General features: G+C 43.2%; 1 protein-coding gene across 1 annotated transcript in view; it reads right to left on the bottom strand.

Moving 5' to 3' along the window:
• The window catches only part of HEATR1 (HEAT repeat containing 1), a 43,814-nt gene extending 30,326 nt beyond the window's left edge, over positions 1 to 13,488 (bottom strand). The window contains exons 1-11 of the mRNA XM_079971200.1: positions 13,284 to 13,488; positions 11,392 to 11,542; positions 9,766 to 9,982; positions 8,886 to 9,027; positions 7,440 to 7,541; positions 3,631 to 3,771; positions 2,800 to 3,011; positions 2,219 to 2,352; positions 1,683 to 1,791; positions 1,171 to 1,281; positions 181 to 298 (exon numbers count right to left, since the gene is read on the bottom strand). Of these exons, the coding sequence (XP_079827326.1) occupies positions 181 to 298; positions 1,171 to 1,281; positions 1,683 to 1,791; positions 2,219 to 2,352; positions 2,800 to 3,011; positions 3,631 to 3,771; positions 7,440 to 7,541; positions 8,886 to 9,027; positions 9,766 to 9,982; positions 11,392 to 11,533 (1,428 nt within the window). The 5' untranslated portion in view covers positions 11,534 to 11,542; positions 13,284 to 13,488. The remainder of the gene's footprint in view (positions 1 to 180; positions 299 to 1,170; positions 1,282 to 1,682; positions 1,792 to 2,218; positions 2,353 to 2,799; positions 3,012 to 3,630; positions 3,772 to 7,439; positions 7,542 to 8,885; positions 9,028 to 9,765; positions 9,983 to 11,391; positions 11,543 to 13,283) is intronic.
• Between the last annotated feature and the right edge of the window lie 170 nt (positions 13,489 to 13,658).

Genomic DNA, 13,658 nt, shown 5'->3' with positions numbered 1-13,658 from the left:
AATGTATATATTATTCATAAGAATTCTGAAAATGCCTTGATTTCATCAATACTGATAAGATGCCATAACAATGCAGTCATCTTTCATTTTACAAGGATTTTTTTAAACCATACTCACTGACTATAATGCTGGTACGGAAACACATTTAAAAATAAGCAATCTTGAGGATCTTTGACTTACCTGGTATTTACCACCACTCACGGAAAGAGAAATAAACTGGTGGAAGAGATCCTGCTCCTTCTGATTTCTAACATCTTTCAGATATTCCTCCAGTACCAAATCTAGTGTTGCAGAATATCTGCCACAGGAAGAAGAAGAAGAAGAAGAAGAAGAAAATGTTTTCCAGAGAGCATTTTAGGGCAGTCTATTCTTCTGAGTTTCAGGGAAGGTCAAAATTATTTTCAAGCTATTATAAACACACCGGGCAGTATTCAACAAACTTTATCCCTCAGCATAAGGACTTCTGGCTGCCAACAGAACTTCCTCTCCCTCTCCTCTGCTCCAGGGGTTCCCCCAGTCACCCAAAGCAAATTGGGGAATGCTGTGGGATGCGTCTAGGGGGGGAAGTCCTTGTGCTAATGGAACAAGTGCATTTGATACCATCTATTATCCTGTATTAAATACTTAATATAGGGCAATAAGTTATATACATCTAAAACACCGAAGAGATGCTTACTGTAAATCAGAAACTAATCTGCTATCAAGCTATTAAGTCCCTAATACTATCATAGCATTAGAGCGTACTCAGTGGCTGCACCTAGGCTTTTAAATTCTCTCCCAAAAGAGCATTGTTTTGCATCTACCTTGAAGCCTTATGCACAGGGTAGCTAAAACCTTCCTCTTGAGGAGAGATTTGGGGCAATGAACCTCCCCCTAACATTTGGAAGAGTGCACAAGGGCATAAAATGTAACGTACCTACACATTTAGGTTACAAACTCAAGGCTCATGTATACTTTCCATGCCCCTTGACAGCAGCAACCAGTCTGGTGCCCCCTCCAGATGATGGACCAATCATTCCTGACTGTTGGCCGCACTGGCTAGGGATGATAGGAGTTGTAAAGTCCAAGAAAGTCTGGAGGGGAGCACATTGACCTTCACTGCCCTATGACCCCAGAATACTGACAACAGACATATTGATTTTAACAGGTAACACATCTCTCTCCACTTACTTTTTTTCAAAAAGCCTGATTAGAGGAAGCAGCTGCTTATTCATCTCAGCCATTTGGCCAGGATCAGAGTCACTCTCTACACCATACGAGATATACTCTTCCAGAAATTTACTGAAGTGGTAAGAAAATGAATAAATTATCACCTTACAGAAATATAACAAGCCATTTACATTTTGACAGTTCTCAATTCATTTCAAAAGCTAGTAATTAGATTTTATTTCCCTTGTGAGCTTCTTTGTTTTAATAGCAAGCCTACATGCAAAGGACTTTTCTCTCTCAGTGCCAAACCTGAATGCATTATACAGTTATTTTTATTCACATAAATGCAATGGAACTTAAAATATGAATGTTTTCATTTTCCAAGTTATGGATCTCTGCTTGTGTCTAGAATAGGCAATCGATATATTCTAGAAAGTCACATTTCAAGATGAAAATGAGTCAAAATCTACCTGATGCTCTCCAGATCACCAAGGACAAGAAATAAACTCACTCAACAGGAGAGGCTAGCTTACCAGGCCAATAAACGATCCAAATCTTTTTCTAAAGGTATATTTGTAACTATAGCTTCTAGATGTTTTATGGAGGTTTCATAACCAACCAAGTCAGATTTCTCTTCCATTTCTGAAAAAGGTAGATAGGATAAATACATTGTAACTTTTTTTTTTTTAGAAAGAAATACATTTACATTGAAATGTTCCCTATGTTTAAACTGTACTGGAGCACAAATAAAATTCTGAATTACAGCAGAATGTAGTATTTTCTGTCCTATGTTGGTTCCATGCCCCTGTAAGAAATATCTTGTTTCGCAGTGATGGCCAAACTTGGCCCTCCAGCTTTTTTTGGGACTACAACTCCCATCATCCCTAGCTAAAAGGACCAGTGGTCAGGGATGATGGGAACTGTAGTCCCAAAACAGCTGGAGGGCCAAGTTTGGCCATCTCTGCAAGGCTGGCTGACCCCAAAATAATTATGTTTTTAAGGGGAAATCAAACACCTGAGCTCCTATATCTCATTCACAAAAGCAACCACCAGGAATCCATTGACATACCTGTTTTTCCATAAATAACTGATTGAACTAGGTGTGGCAAGAGGTAATGCAAAATTGGACTGACATCGTGAGCTGCTGAAATTTCATGAAAGATGGCAATCACATTGGGAACATTACACAGATAGGTAAACGGCCTGCACAAAAAAGAAAATACCAAAAGCAACCATAAATACGTGTGCGCTCTTAACAGTTTGAAGACGTTTAATCTGTTAAGTCATTTGTTATTAAGGTGACTAAGCAGTGGACTCAGGGCAGCTGGTTATCTTCGAAGAGCCAGGAAATTAGCTGCTCTTGTTCTTCTGCACATGGTAGGAAGCATTCACTCAGGCCAAGCAGTTAAATTGGATTGCTCCGATCAGCTTTGCAGTTGCCGCTTCTTTGAAAAATCCTGGGAGATACGCAACAGCATGCAAGCAGCCTGGCCAGTTGCTGGTAGGCAGTCCCATTTTACTGTCCTGCTTTTGCCAATTCTTACAACTTTGCTTACCAGTTGGGCAATGCTATGCTAGCCACTCCTGTTAATTACTTGATCAGTGCATCTTGTATATTGGGGCCTCCTGGAAACAGAGAGCTCAACTTACTTTTTCCCAAGCCCTTCCTCCTTCTGACTCTGCAGCAGGATGATGAGGCAGCCTAAGCCCTCTTTGATAAGAGAGGGCGTTTTGGTCAAAGTCTTGCTGATTTGCAACGCCAAGGAACGAACCAGAGACACGTCCATTGTCATCTTCACAGCCAACTGGCTTATGATCATGTAGGTTGCTGCTCTGTAATCCACCAAGGTCGACTTCAAACCCTAGGGTGAGAAAAGCAATCCAAAATATTTTTGACAATTTGACAGAGAAACAGGGTAGGTCTTTGGGAGGAATATTTAAGAGAGTATTTTGGAAGACCCATGTCCACAAAAACTTTAATGCCTTACTCCATAAATTAAATAATGTCCACTTCGCAAACAAGGCAGCTCCTGCTTCTGAAAAGCAATCTCAGAACTGGGCTATTGCCAATAAATACAGTAAAATTTCTCACTACCGGTGGCTACAACACTGAACTTGATTTAACACTGAAGTCCCATTGGTGACCTGGAAACACCAGGGATGAGGATTATAAACAGCCTTGAGTTCTCAGGTGATAACAACAAACCCACCCCAATATATAATACTGTACAATTCAAATACAGGTGGAAAAGTAATAGCTGAGAGAATGTGAGAGACTGAAAATCATTAAGTATCATTTTCATATAATGCTGGTGCATCTGGAAACCATGACAACATCAATAGTCTTTCCCTTCAAAGCCAACATTCAACATGAGGCTAGTTATAAAAAGGAAGTCTCTGTTTATCTACTGCAAAATACATGCCCACAAACCAAAACTGCAAATTGAAAGAGCAAAATTAATCACTTCTGGAAAACTGTACCTTTTGGATATAAGGAAGCAGCTTGGAAACTAGAGAGTCTTTTATACTTGCTGCAGCCCCAAGAGCGGACACAATTGTAGAGGCATAAAAAGTAAACAGGACTCTCAATTGTGATAAGTTCCCTGGATACAGTGAAAAGGCCTAGAGAGAGAAGTGAGAAGTGTATTTAGGATAATGATAAAACAAAGACAAAAACAATGCTTGTATGGCATCATTTGCTTTCCATACCGTATTGAGAAAGGTTGGGCTAGCTCACGTACTTATCAGACAGAGATCCTGTACAAGTCACACATGTTTTAGCCGACATTCTGGCATTTCCGGGGGTGGACTAGATCAGTGTTTTTCAACCACTGTTCCGCGGCACACTAGTGTGCCGCGAGATGTTGCCTGGTGTGCCGTGGAAAAAAATTGAAAAATTTGATTTTTTTTTTAAAAAAGTCAAATTTTCGCCCACTAGGCGGGCGCCGGACCACGCACTTGTTGCCTCCGGCGCGGCGGGTGGGCGGGCGAGGCGCCCATGTCTCTGCCGGTGGTGCTGCCGGGCTCGTGCTGCCCGCTGGCCCGACTCTCGGCGGCGCCCAGACCCGCCGCCTCCCGCCCCGCCGCCATGGTCCCGCTCCAGGTGTCCTGGGCTGCGCTCTCCCCCGGCAGGGCCTGCCGCTGTCTCGGCCGGGGCTGCTGCCGGCGCGCCCTCTGCTGTCTCTGGGGCTGCTACAGCTGATCCTGGGCTGCTGCCTGGTGGCGCTCAGCTTCGGGGCGCTGTCCCTCAGCAGCTCCCTGCAAGTGAAGAACTCCTGCCCCTTCTTGGCTGGCTCCTCGGTAAGTGCGCCTGACCCAGCGCCTCCGGGGCCGCCCAGGGCCGGGCAGTCTGTGGCCAGGAAAAGGCCTGCTCTTGACATTCCCCTCAGAGGCGAGCTTCCTTTGTTGACCCCGATTGTTTCCTTTCGGTTCTCCGCCAGTGAGTGTTCACCCTCCGATGGCAGGAGCACCCGGCCCTTAGTGAGAAGCAGCTCGGGAGGTCGAGCGCCTCTATAATAACTCCCGATTACTGTTGATGTCAAATCTGCAAGATTCGGTTGCGCCTATTTACCTATGCATGTATTAATATGATACATTCCATGAACCTTCCTCGTGTGAACAGTTGATTTGTTTTGTAAATATCACTTGATAAATATCATTTATCATATGACATTTGATCCCATGCACAAGGCACAATAATAATTCTTATTGGTTTCCATGGAATTTGTTTTTCTATGTGCTGCATCTCCCTGCCCCTGAGGGTTGCAAATTATGTTAACTTTCAGAACTGAAGATACAGTACTCCCATATGTAATGTATCTTCAGTGCTCAAGGAAAATAATGGGAACCTCATTATTACCTCCAAAGTTTTCCGGGTTATGCATCTCTGTTTATTTAAATAATAACTTAAATATTATTTTAAAAATATAACCATTTTTATACCTGCTGATTATGAAGTGCCTGGTTATGTGCTGGCTATGCACATGCACACTCCGGCCCACAGGCGTCTGCAGGACCGTGAACTGGCCCAAGCCACAAAAACTTTGCCGACCCCTGGGGTAGAGCATGTGCTCAGCATGCAGAGAGTCCCAGGTTTAAAACGCAGCATCTCCTCGTGGGGATGAAAAACCCTGCCTGATACCCCGGAGAAGCACTTCCAGACAGTGTGGACAATACACACCAATGGTCTGACCCACTGCAAGGCATTTTAAGTTTTGGGCATCTTGTATTATCTGAACACAAGAGCAACTGTTCTTCATGCTATTAAAAAACACCAAAGGCACGCAATTAATAAGATAAAATTGGGGCACCTAGCCCCTTTTTTTTGTAACAAGAGAGCTAAAACCGTATCAGATCCGTATCAGTGAGAAATTTGCATTGCAACTTGACGAGTCTACTGATATCAGTGGACATGCTCAACTCTTGGCCAATGTGCATTTTATTGATGGTGATGCAACTAGAGAAAACTTCTTTTTTTTGCAAGGCATTGCCAGAAAAAACAACAGGAGAAGAAATTTTTCGGGTCACATCAGAATACCTTGAACAAGGAGGACTTAAGTGGGAAAACTGCACAAGTGTCTGCACCGATGGAGCTGCAGCCATGGTCGGGCACACCAAAGGCTTTGTAAGCAGAGTGAAGGAAAGAAATCCAGATGTGATTGTTACGCATTGTTTTTTACACCGTGAGGCCCTCGTAGCCAAGACTTTACCAGCAGACCTAGTTCATGTGTTGGATGATGTTGTGCGCATGGTAAACTTTGTAAAGTCACGACCCGTGAAAAGTCGTATATTTGCAGCTTTGTGTGGGAGCGAAGCATAAAACCTTGCTGTTTCATACGGAGGTCCGGTGGTTGTCACGTGGCAAGGTCTTGGTTCGTGTGTATGAGCTGCGGGAGGAACTTAAAGTGTTTCTGACAAATGAGAGGTCAGATTACGCAAAGCTGCTTGCAAGTGATGAGTGGTGTGCAAGGCTGGCATACCTGGCAGATATATTTCATCATCTGAATGAACTGAACACACGAATGCAAGGCCGAAATGAAAACCTGCTTACAATTACAGATAAAATAAATGGATTCCGTTCAAAGGTGCAACTCTGGCATCAACACGTGGAAAGTGGCAATCTTGAAATGTTCACACTCACCAAGCAATGGCAAGGTGTTCACACTGCTGCACTGTGTGAGATAATACTTAAACATTTAAAAACTCTCGAGGAGAAGTTGTCATTTTATTTTTCTTCAGTTTCCACTGAATGCCTTGACTGGGTTAAGGACCCTTATAGTTCAGCATCAGTTGGTGGAAAGGACATGACTTTACAGGAGCAGGAGGAACTAACTGAACTGAGACAAAATCGTGCTTTCAAGCTAAGATTTGCTGATCTACCTTTGGACAGTTTTTGGTTGGATACTGCCAAGGAGTTCCCCCTTCTGGCAAACAAAGCTATTTTGACATTGCTCCCATTTTCCACTACATATCTGTGTGAGATGAGCTTTTCAAGCATGATTGCTATAAAAACTAAATACAGAGAGAGACTGAGAGCTGTTGACGAAGAGCTACGTGTGTGTCTTTCTTCGATTCCAGCCAGAATATCAGCTTTGTGTTCAGCCAAACAGGCCCAGGTTGCGCACTGAATAAAGTATTTTATAATTTTTCATATTTCTGTTTACTTACTATTTCATAATAAAGTAATTATAAAATACTTTCTTTGTGTTTATTTGATTCCTGTTCAAGAGAATTACTTTATATATAGTCAATATAGGCACAGAGTTAATTTTTTTAACATTTTCTAATGGTGGTGTGCCTCGTGATTTTTTTCATGAAACAAGTGTGCCTTTGCCCAAAAGGTTGAAAAACACTGGACTAGATAACCCCTGGGATTCCTTCCAAACAGGGAGAAGCTCACCACCCTCAAGCACATGTACCAGATCCCCAGTTAATAAGCATGCAAATAGACCGCAGGAAATGCCAACTGCCTAACAAGATAATAGTTATTCCCCATTGAGAAATGCTAAACCCCTATTTAAAAGAATGCATTTTACAGGGAAATATCCTTCATTGGAAGAAAAATAAATAAATCATGAAGGATCAGCTAAATTGATCCAATAATTTTATAGTGTGATATTTGTTAAACGCAGCCATTCTTCAGGTCTGCCCAGCATAAGTGGGCTGCAACACAATAACTGCTATTTAGAATTTCTAAACAATTTTCCTTTCCTTTCAGTGTTTCACTGAAGTGGTATTTAAACAAATGTGGAGAACATCAAATTGACACTGCCCTGGAACAACACACCAACCTTTAAAGATTTTGTCACTAGACTGCATATGAAATCCATGAAACCCAGGTCTTTGTAGCAGTGTGTGATCAAAGTTCCCCTTGCAAGAGGGACTCCTGGTTTCTGCAATTGAGGCAAAAAAGAAAGGATCAGAAGAGAAAGACAAAAAATTGTTAATTTAAATTCAGACAGAAAATATAGAAAACAATAAGTAGTTCCCATTATCATAAATTCAAGGCACTTTACATCATAGAGAATAATCCTGTATCTAGTTACATGAATCTATGTACCACTGATGCCCATGGTATTTGCAGACATGCCAGTAGTTATATGTGTGCAGCCATGTGGTTAAACCTATAATAATAATTTTATTATTTATATGCCACTCATTTGACTGGACTGCCCCAGCCACTCTGGGCGGCTACGCATCAGGGAAGTCTCAGCAGTGTTGCTGGACCAATCACTTTCATTCTACCACCAAAGTTTGTTGTGATAATAAAAAAAATGGGGGGGGGGGAGGTGAGTGATTATGTAAGCTGTTCTGTGCTCCTTGGAGGAAAGATGAGGAAATGTATTATAAATTAATATGATGTTTACTCCATGCAATTCATTAGGAATTATTTTCAAGTAATTTTGTACAAGACTGCAGCCTACACTTCCCAGTAGACATACATGAAATTGTGTTGCTAGTGACAAGTAAATCAGTGGAAGACTGAACAGGTGTAATAAAAATCCTGGTTTATTCTGTTTAATGTATTGAAAGGTATAGTCAACAATATGGAAAAAGCAAAACTTAAAAAGCAGTGAAAGTATACAGCAGAGATATATGTGGTGCTAGGGGTGTTGTTGGACTACAACTCCCATAATCCCAGACCACCAAACATGCTGGCTTGGGACATCAGATGTCATATTTCGTCCATTGCCCATGCTGACTAGGCTTGATGGGATTTGGAGTCCAATAATATCTGAAGGGCCACAGCTTTCCAGTCCCTGGCATACAGAGAAAAATGAACATAGTCGAAAGGCAACTGTAAGTATGGGGCCAAAAAAGCAAGCCATTCAATTTAGTAAGTCGACTCTGACCAGGCCCACAGCCAACATGCAAAGAAGGCAGATACACAAAGGTATGAGCTCCCCATGAAGTGTTAAAACCACTGATGAGGGTATGCTGCAGACAACCAGGGATAATACAGTAGAATCTCTACTTACAACTGCCTCCACTCGCGGACGTTCCAAGTTGCGACCATGGCAAACCTGGAAGTAATCAATGGGTTTGCGCTGGAGCGGCGATTGCCATTTGCGCCTGCGCAGAAGTGGGCAATTGCCACCTCTGCACAATGGCGCCTCTCCCAGCGACCCGTTTCGCCATAAGGATGGGCCTCCGGAATGGATTGTGGTCATGAGTAGAGGTTCCACTGTAACAGTATTAGAAATACAACAACATATATTCATCTTCTGCTACTTCACCTGAATCGGATACAGCCAATGCCACCTTTGAGTTGGGTCACTAATTTTCAGAAGCTGGATAACTCGCACAAACAACTTTGTCTCATGATAGGGCAATACACAGCCAATCAAACTGTCCTGGTTGTACAGATGAATATGGAACCTAACAAACAGACATAACACAACCACATGATTAGACATAGGAGTTTAATGATAATAATAATAATTTTTATTTATATACCACCCTTCCCAGCCGAAGCTGGGTTCAGGGCAGCTAACAACAATAAAACAATACAACAGTCTAAAATCATTTCATTATAAAATTAATTCAAATCAAATTGATGGCAGGCATTGGGCTAGAGTTCTGTGAAGATTGCCAGAGAAGGGAGTCAGGCTGCGCCCTGACCAAAGGCCTGGTGGAACAGCTCTGTCTTGCAGGCCCTGCAGAAAGGTGTCCCTAGTCTCGCAGGGCCCTAGTCTCTTGTGACAGAGCGTTCCCCCAGATCGGTGCCACAGCCAAAAAAGCCCTGGCTCTAGTTGAGGCTAGCCTAACCTCTCTGTGGCCTGGGACCTTCAAGATGTTTTTGTTTGAAGACCGTAAGTTGCTCTGTGGGACATACCAGGAGTTTCTGTGTCAAATACATTTACTTCACAATAGCTCTTACCGGTCACAGTATTGCCCGTCTAGCATGGGGCAGTGCTTGAGACTGATTTGCAAATTGCAGACCACAAGATCCAGCCTCACACAATATAAAGTGAAAGTTGATTACATATCTCGACTAATGCTATAACCTCTGTTCCCTGAATTGCCCTGGAATATTGCCCTCTTGGGACAACGCTTGTTGTAACTGTCCCGAAGATGTGGGCAGTTTACTACAATCAAGGTTTATGAATGGATTACCTGTGAATCAGCCACTCCAGGCACTTCTGCGCTGGTTTGAGCATGAAATAAGGAGACAAGTGAATCAGGAACAATGAAATATTTTCATCCAGCTGCTGGTTTACTGCCTTTGTTTGGACACTGCGTTCCAAACCTTTGGACTTTTGACTGAAAAGTGTCGGCTGAAAAATCTCAAAGGAAGGATCAATCCCCATCAGCTCATCTAGCCCAGTGCACCCTAGGAAAGATATTGGAATACTTTCAGTACATCACACAGTTTTACGAGCCTGTCCAGTCAGTGACAAATCATTCTATGCAGAGGATCCCTGGTGATGAAGCCACATGGGGCAAATAATGCTTGATCCTGCAAATGCACACATACAGCTGCTAATTCACATTGGCCAGAATCATAAACCAGGTGTTACTTTCTCCACGCAGATGCACTGTAGAGCCATGGAGCAATTTACTGATATCTGCACAGGCTCAAGGTACAAACAACACAATTGTATTTATTATATTTACATTCTTCTTTATAAGCGAACTTGGTTTCTACTACATGACATTGTTCTTTTAATCACCCCAGAACCAACTAAAATGCAATCTCTCACAAGATTTATGCAACACTAGTTTCTTGTAGGTTTCTCCTTAAACAGTGCAAAAATGGGTAACGATACTGGCTGCAAGTAGCAAGGACCTTAAGGCTGTTGCTTATATTGGGGGGGGGGGGGGAGCTGGGGATGGGCTTTCACTATTGTGTCAGATATAAAGGTAAAGGGACCCCTGACCATTAGATCCAGTCGTGGCCGACTCTGGGGTTGCAGCGCTCATCTCGCTTTACTTGCTGAGGGAGCCGGCGTACAGCTTCTGGGTCATGTGGCCTGCATGACTAAGCCGCTTCTGGCGAACCAGGGCAGTGCATGGAAATGCCGTTTACCCTCCCGCCGGAGTGGTACCTATTTAACTACTTGCACTTTGACGTCCTTTCAAACTGCTAGATTGGCAGGAGTGTCAGATATAACAGAAGTGTAATACAGAATGCCCCTAATTTGTTATTAAACATACAACCTGAATTAAACAGCTATCGAAATAATGTTAATTTTCTTCTCACAATTGCAAGGTTTTATTTTTCTCAGGCAACATACTTTTGAGCAAGAAAGAGCTAGGAGAATTCACCCTTTCTACACAAGTTTATGAACTGTTTATGAATTATCAGCCAAGGTTAAAGGTAAAGAAATTCCTGCTTATAATCCTGAGTTGAGTATGAAATTCACCAAAACAATCTTACTTCATTTGGAGCAGCAGAAAACAGATGACCCTTTATGGTAAATTGACAATAAACCTTGTTCAGAGTCCACAAATGCATTCACCAGTGGTGAGCATATTCTGCACTGAGCAGACATATGGTCTTTCACTGAGTCCAAACTGAAAGGTGCATTTCTGATTTCATGCTCTATTTTGGAGAAACGATGCCTGACCCGTGTTTCTGATAACTCCAAAACTTAAGCCAGCATGAGAGACAATATCTTCTTCCTCCGTAAGTGAAGACAGTTAGCAGTAACCACAAATTTTGGCTGGTTGCATAGGCCAGCCAAATATATTGACCCCTCAGGCATCATACAAGACTGTGTTCTTAAGCCCCTCACTTACCTATTGCAAAAAATGTATCCCTGTCAATATTGGCAGCTTCCTTACAGTCAAACAGTAGTGATGCTACTTCACTTCGAGACAAGAGACTGGGGTCATTCTGAGGGAGCGCAAGGCGCTTCAGCTGGTGAGCGAGGGATGTCATTTTTTAACCCTGTGGGGAGGGGAATCAAAGGTTTTAACAGATCTAGGAACTATTAGATAAACCAGAATCTATCAAAAGAATCTCTAGTTTTGTACCAATTTGCCTATTAGCAAAATCATAAGTAGGTTGCACCAATTTTGGCTGATGCTAAAAGCCACCATGAAATCTACATTAATAGCTAGCTACAGAAGGGCATAGGAGCCTGCAAAACAACAACAGTGAAGTTAAGAACACCTGTCATGAATTGAAGTTGTCAAAATATTCAAACCTTGACTCAGTCATTAACTCACTGGGTGATTTCAGGAGGACACTAACTCTCCATTTCAGTCACCTCACCCTGTTTCCATATTTGTAATAAAGGCACTTCCAACTTACCTTGCAGCATTATTGCAAATATTACTGAGATAATGGTCAAGGTTAGCTAAACCAGGTACATGGAAACTGTGGCCCTTCTGATGTTTCTTGGACTACAGTGCCCATCATCCCTGATCATCAGCCATGCTGGCTACAGCTGATGGCATGAGGCCTCCCAACAAGAGATTCTCTATCCTTATTTCCATGCACATTGCCACTAAGTATGAACTCATATATACATGTTCATGTTCATCGGTTAACGCGCATGAGATTGTAATCACGGGGGAAATGCCATAGAGGAACATAATTACTGTACAATACTTTAAAATGGGGACTAGCTTTCTCCCTGAGCAAGGAAACATCACTTGATGGGTAGTCACACACGAATTGTATTTGTGAACCTCGCCATCCCACGCTTACATGGAATCAAGCCCTATTGAACACCACCTTCCTTAACCTTAATTCAGGTTAAACAAGCATAGGACCAGGCTATACTTTCCACCACAATCTGCGGTGTTCACACCTTTCTAGACCTACAACCGTCAGCTACACTCTGTACAGGACCTATAAGGTAAAGGACCCCTGGACGGTTAAGTCCAGTCAAAGGCAACTCTGGAGTTGCAGCACTCACCTCGCTTTCAGGCTGAGGGAGCCGGCGTTTGTCCATAGACAGCTTTCTGAGTCATGCGGCCAGCATGACTAAACTGCTTCTTGTGCAACAGAACACCGTAACGGAAACCAGAGCGCACAGAAACACCATTTATCTTCCCGCCGCAGCAGTACCTACTTATCTACTTGCACTGGCGTGCTTTTGAACTGCTAGCTTGGCAGCAGCTGGGACAAAGCAACAGGAGCTCACCCCATCGCAGCGATTTGAACCACTGACCTTCTGATCAGCAAGCCCAAGAGGCTTCAGTGGTTTAGACCATAGCGCCACCCATGTCCCTTACATGACCTATAACCATTAAAAGGGCATGCTCACTGTCTATATGTATTGCATCCTTCTCCCCAACCCCTTCTTCCTATGCTATGAAGCCAGAGTTGGGGCTTGACAAAGAACCTTCTTGAAAGCTCTCGAGAAAGATGGACTGCAAAGAAAAAACTGGCCGTGAAAAATGGCAGATACTAAGAGCACAGCAAAATGCAAATGAATGACAAATATTCCATAGTCAATAATGAAAGTGGGCCTGCAGTTAATATAATGAATCAAGACTCAGTCGTAACTCTTCAGCGACTGATCCAATGTTGCAGAGCTGCACGAGCAGCTGAGCCTCGAAAGGCAATGGGAGACCCGGGAAGAAAGGAGCTCAAACTCTTCACGGTATCTGAAGCCGCTGCCTGTTCCGACAGAGCTTCGTGCTGAGAGAAGGCGAGATCTCGAGCGGAAAGGACTAACCTGGGACGCTGCCGGTTCCCACGGTGCTTCTTTTTCTTTTCCCTCCACGTGGGAAGGTCCACCAGGTGTTTCACCTATGACCCGGAAGCGAGAGCGGGGGACGCGTGCTTCCGCTTCCGTCGTTAGAAGGTAATAGCAAGGGTAACGGAGCCGGCGTCTTTCCCTTCCTCCCACCCGGTCTTTGCTCTCTGCTGCCCCCGCGAGGCGTCCGGCCGCTACGTGGCCGACTGACGCTGCTGAGAAAGGAAGAATTAAACAAGGGGATGCGCAATGAATTCAGCTTTGTTTGGGGACTCCGCTTGCTTATTTATTTATTCTCCATAGTTAACGTGAAATCTGAAAGACAACATTGGTATAGCGTTTTCATTTGGCAGA

The sequence above is a fragment of the Podarcis cretensis genome (assembly GCF_951804945.1).
Source record: "Podarcis cretensis genome assembly, chromosome: 3".
NCBI lineage: Eukaryota > Metazoa > Chordata > Lepidosauria > Squamata > Lacertidae > Podarcis > Podarcis cretensis.
Note: the sequence above shows the minus strand (reverse complement) of the source record. Positions and strands in the feature narration are given on the sequence as shown.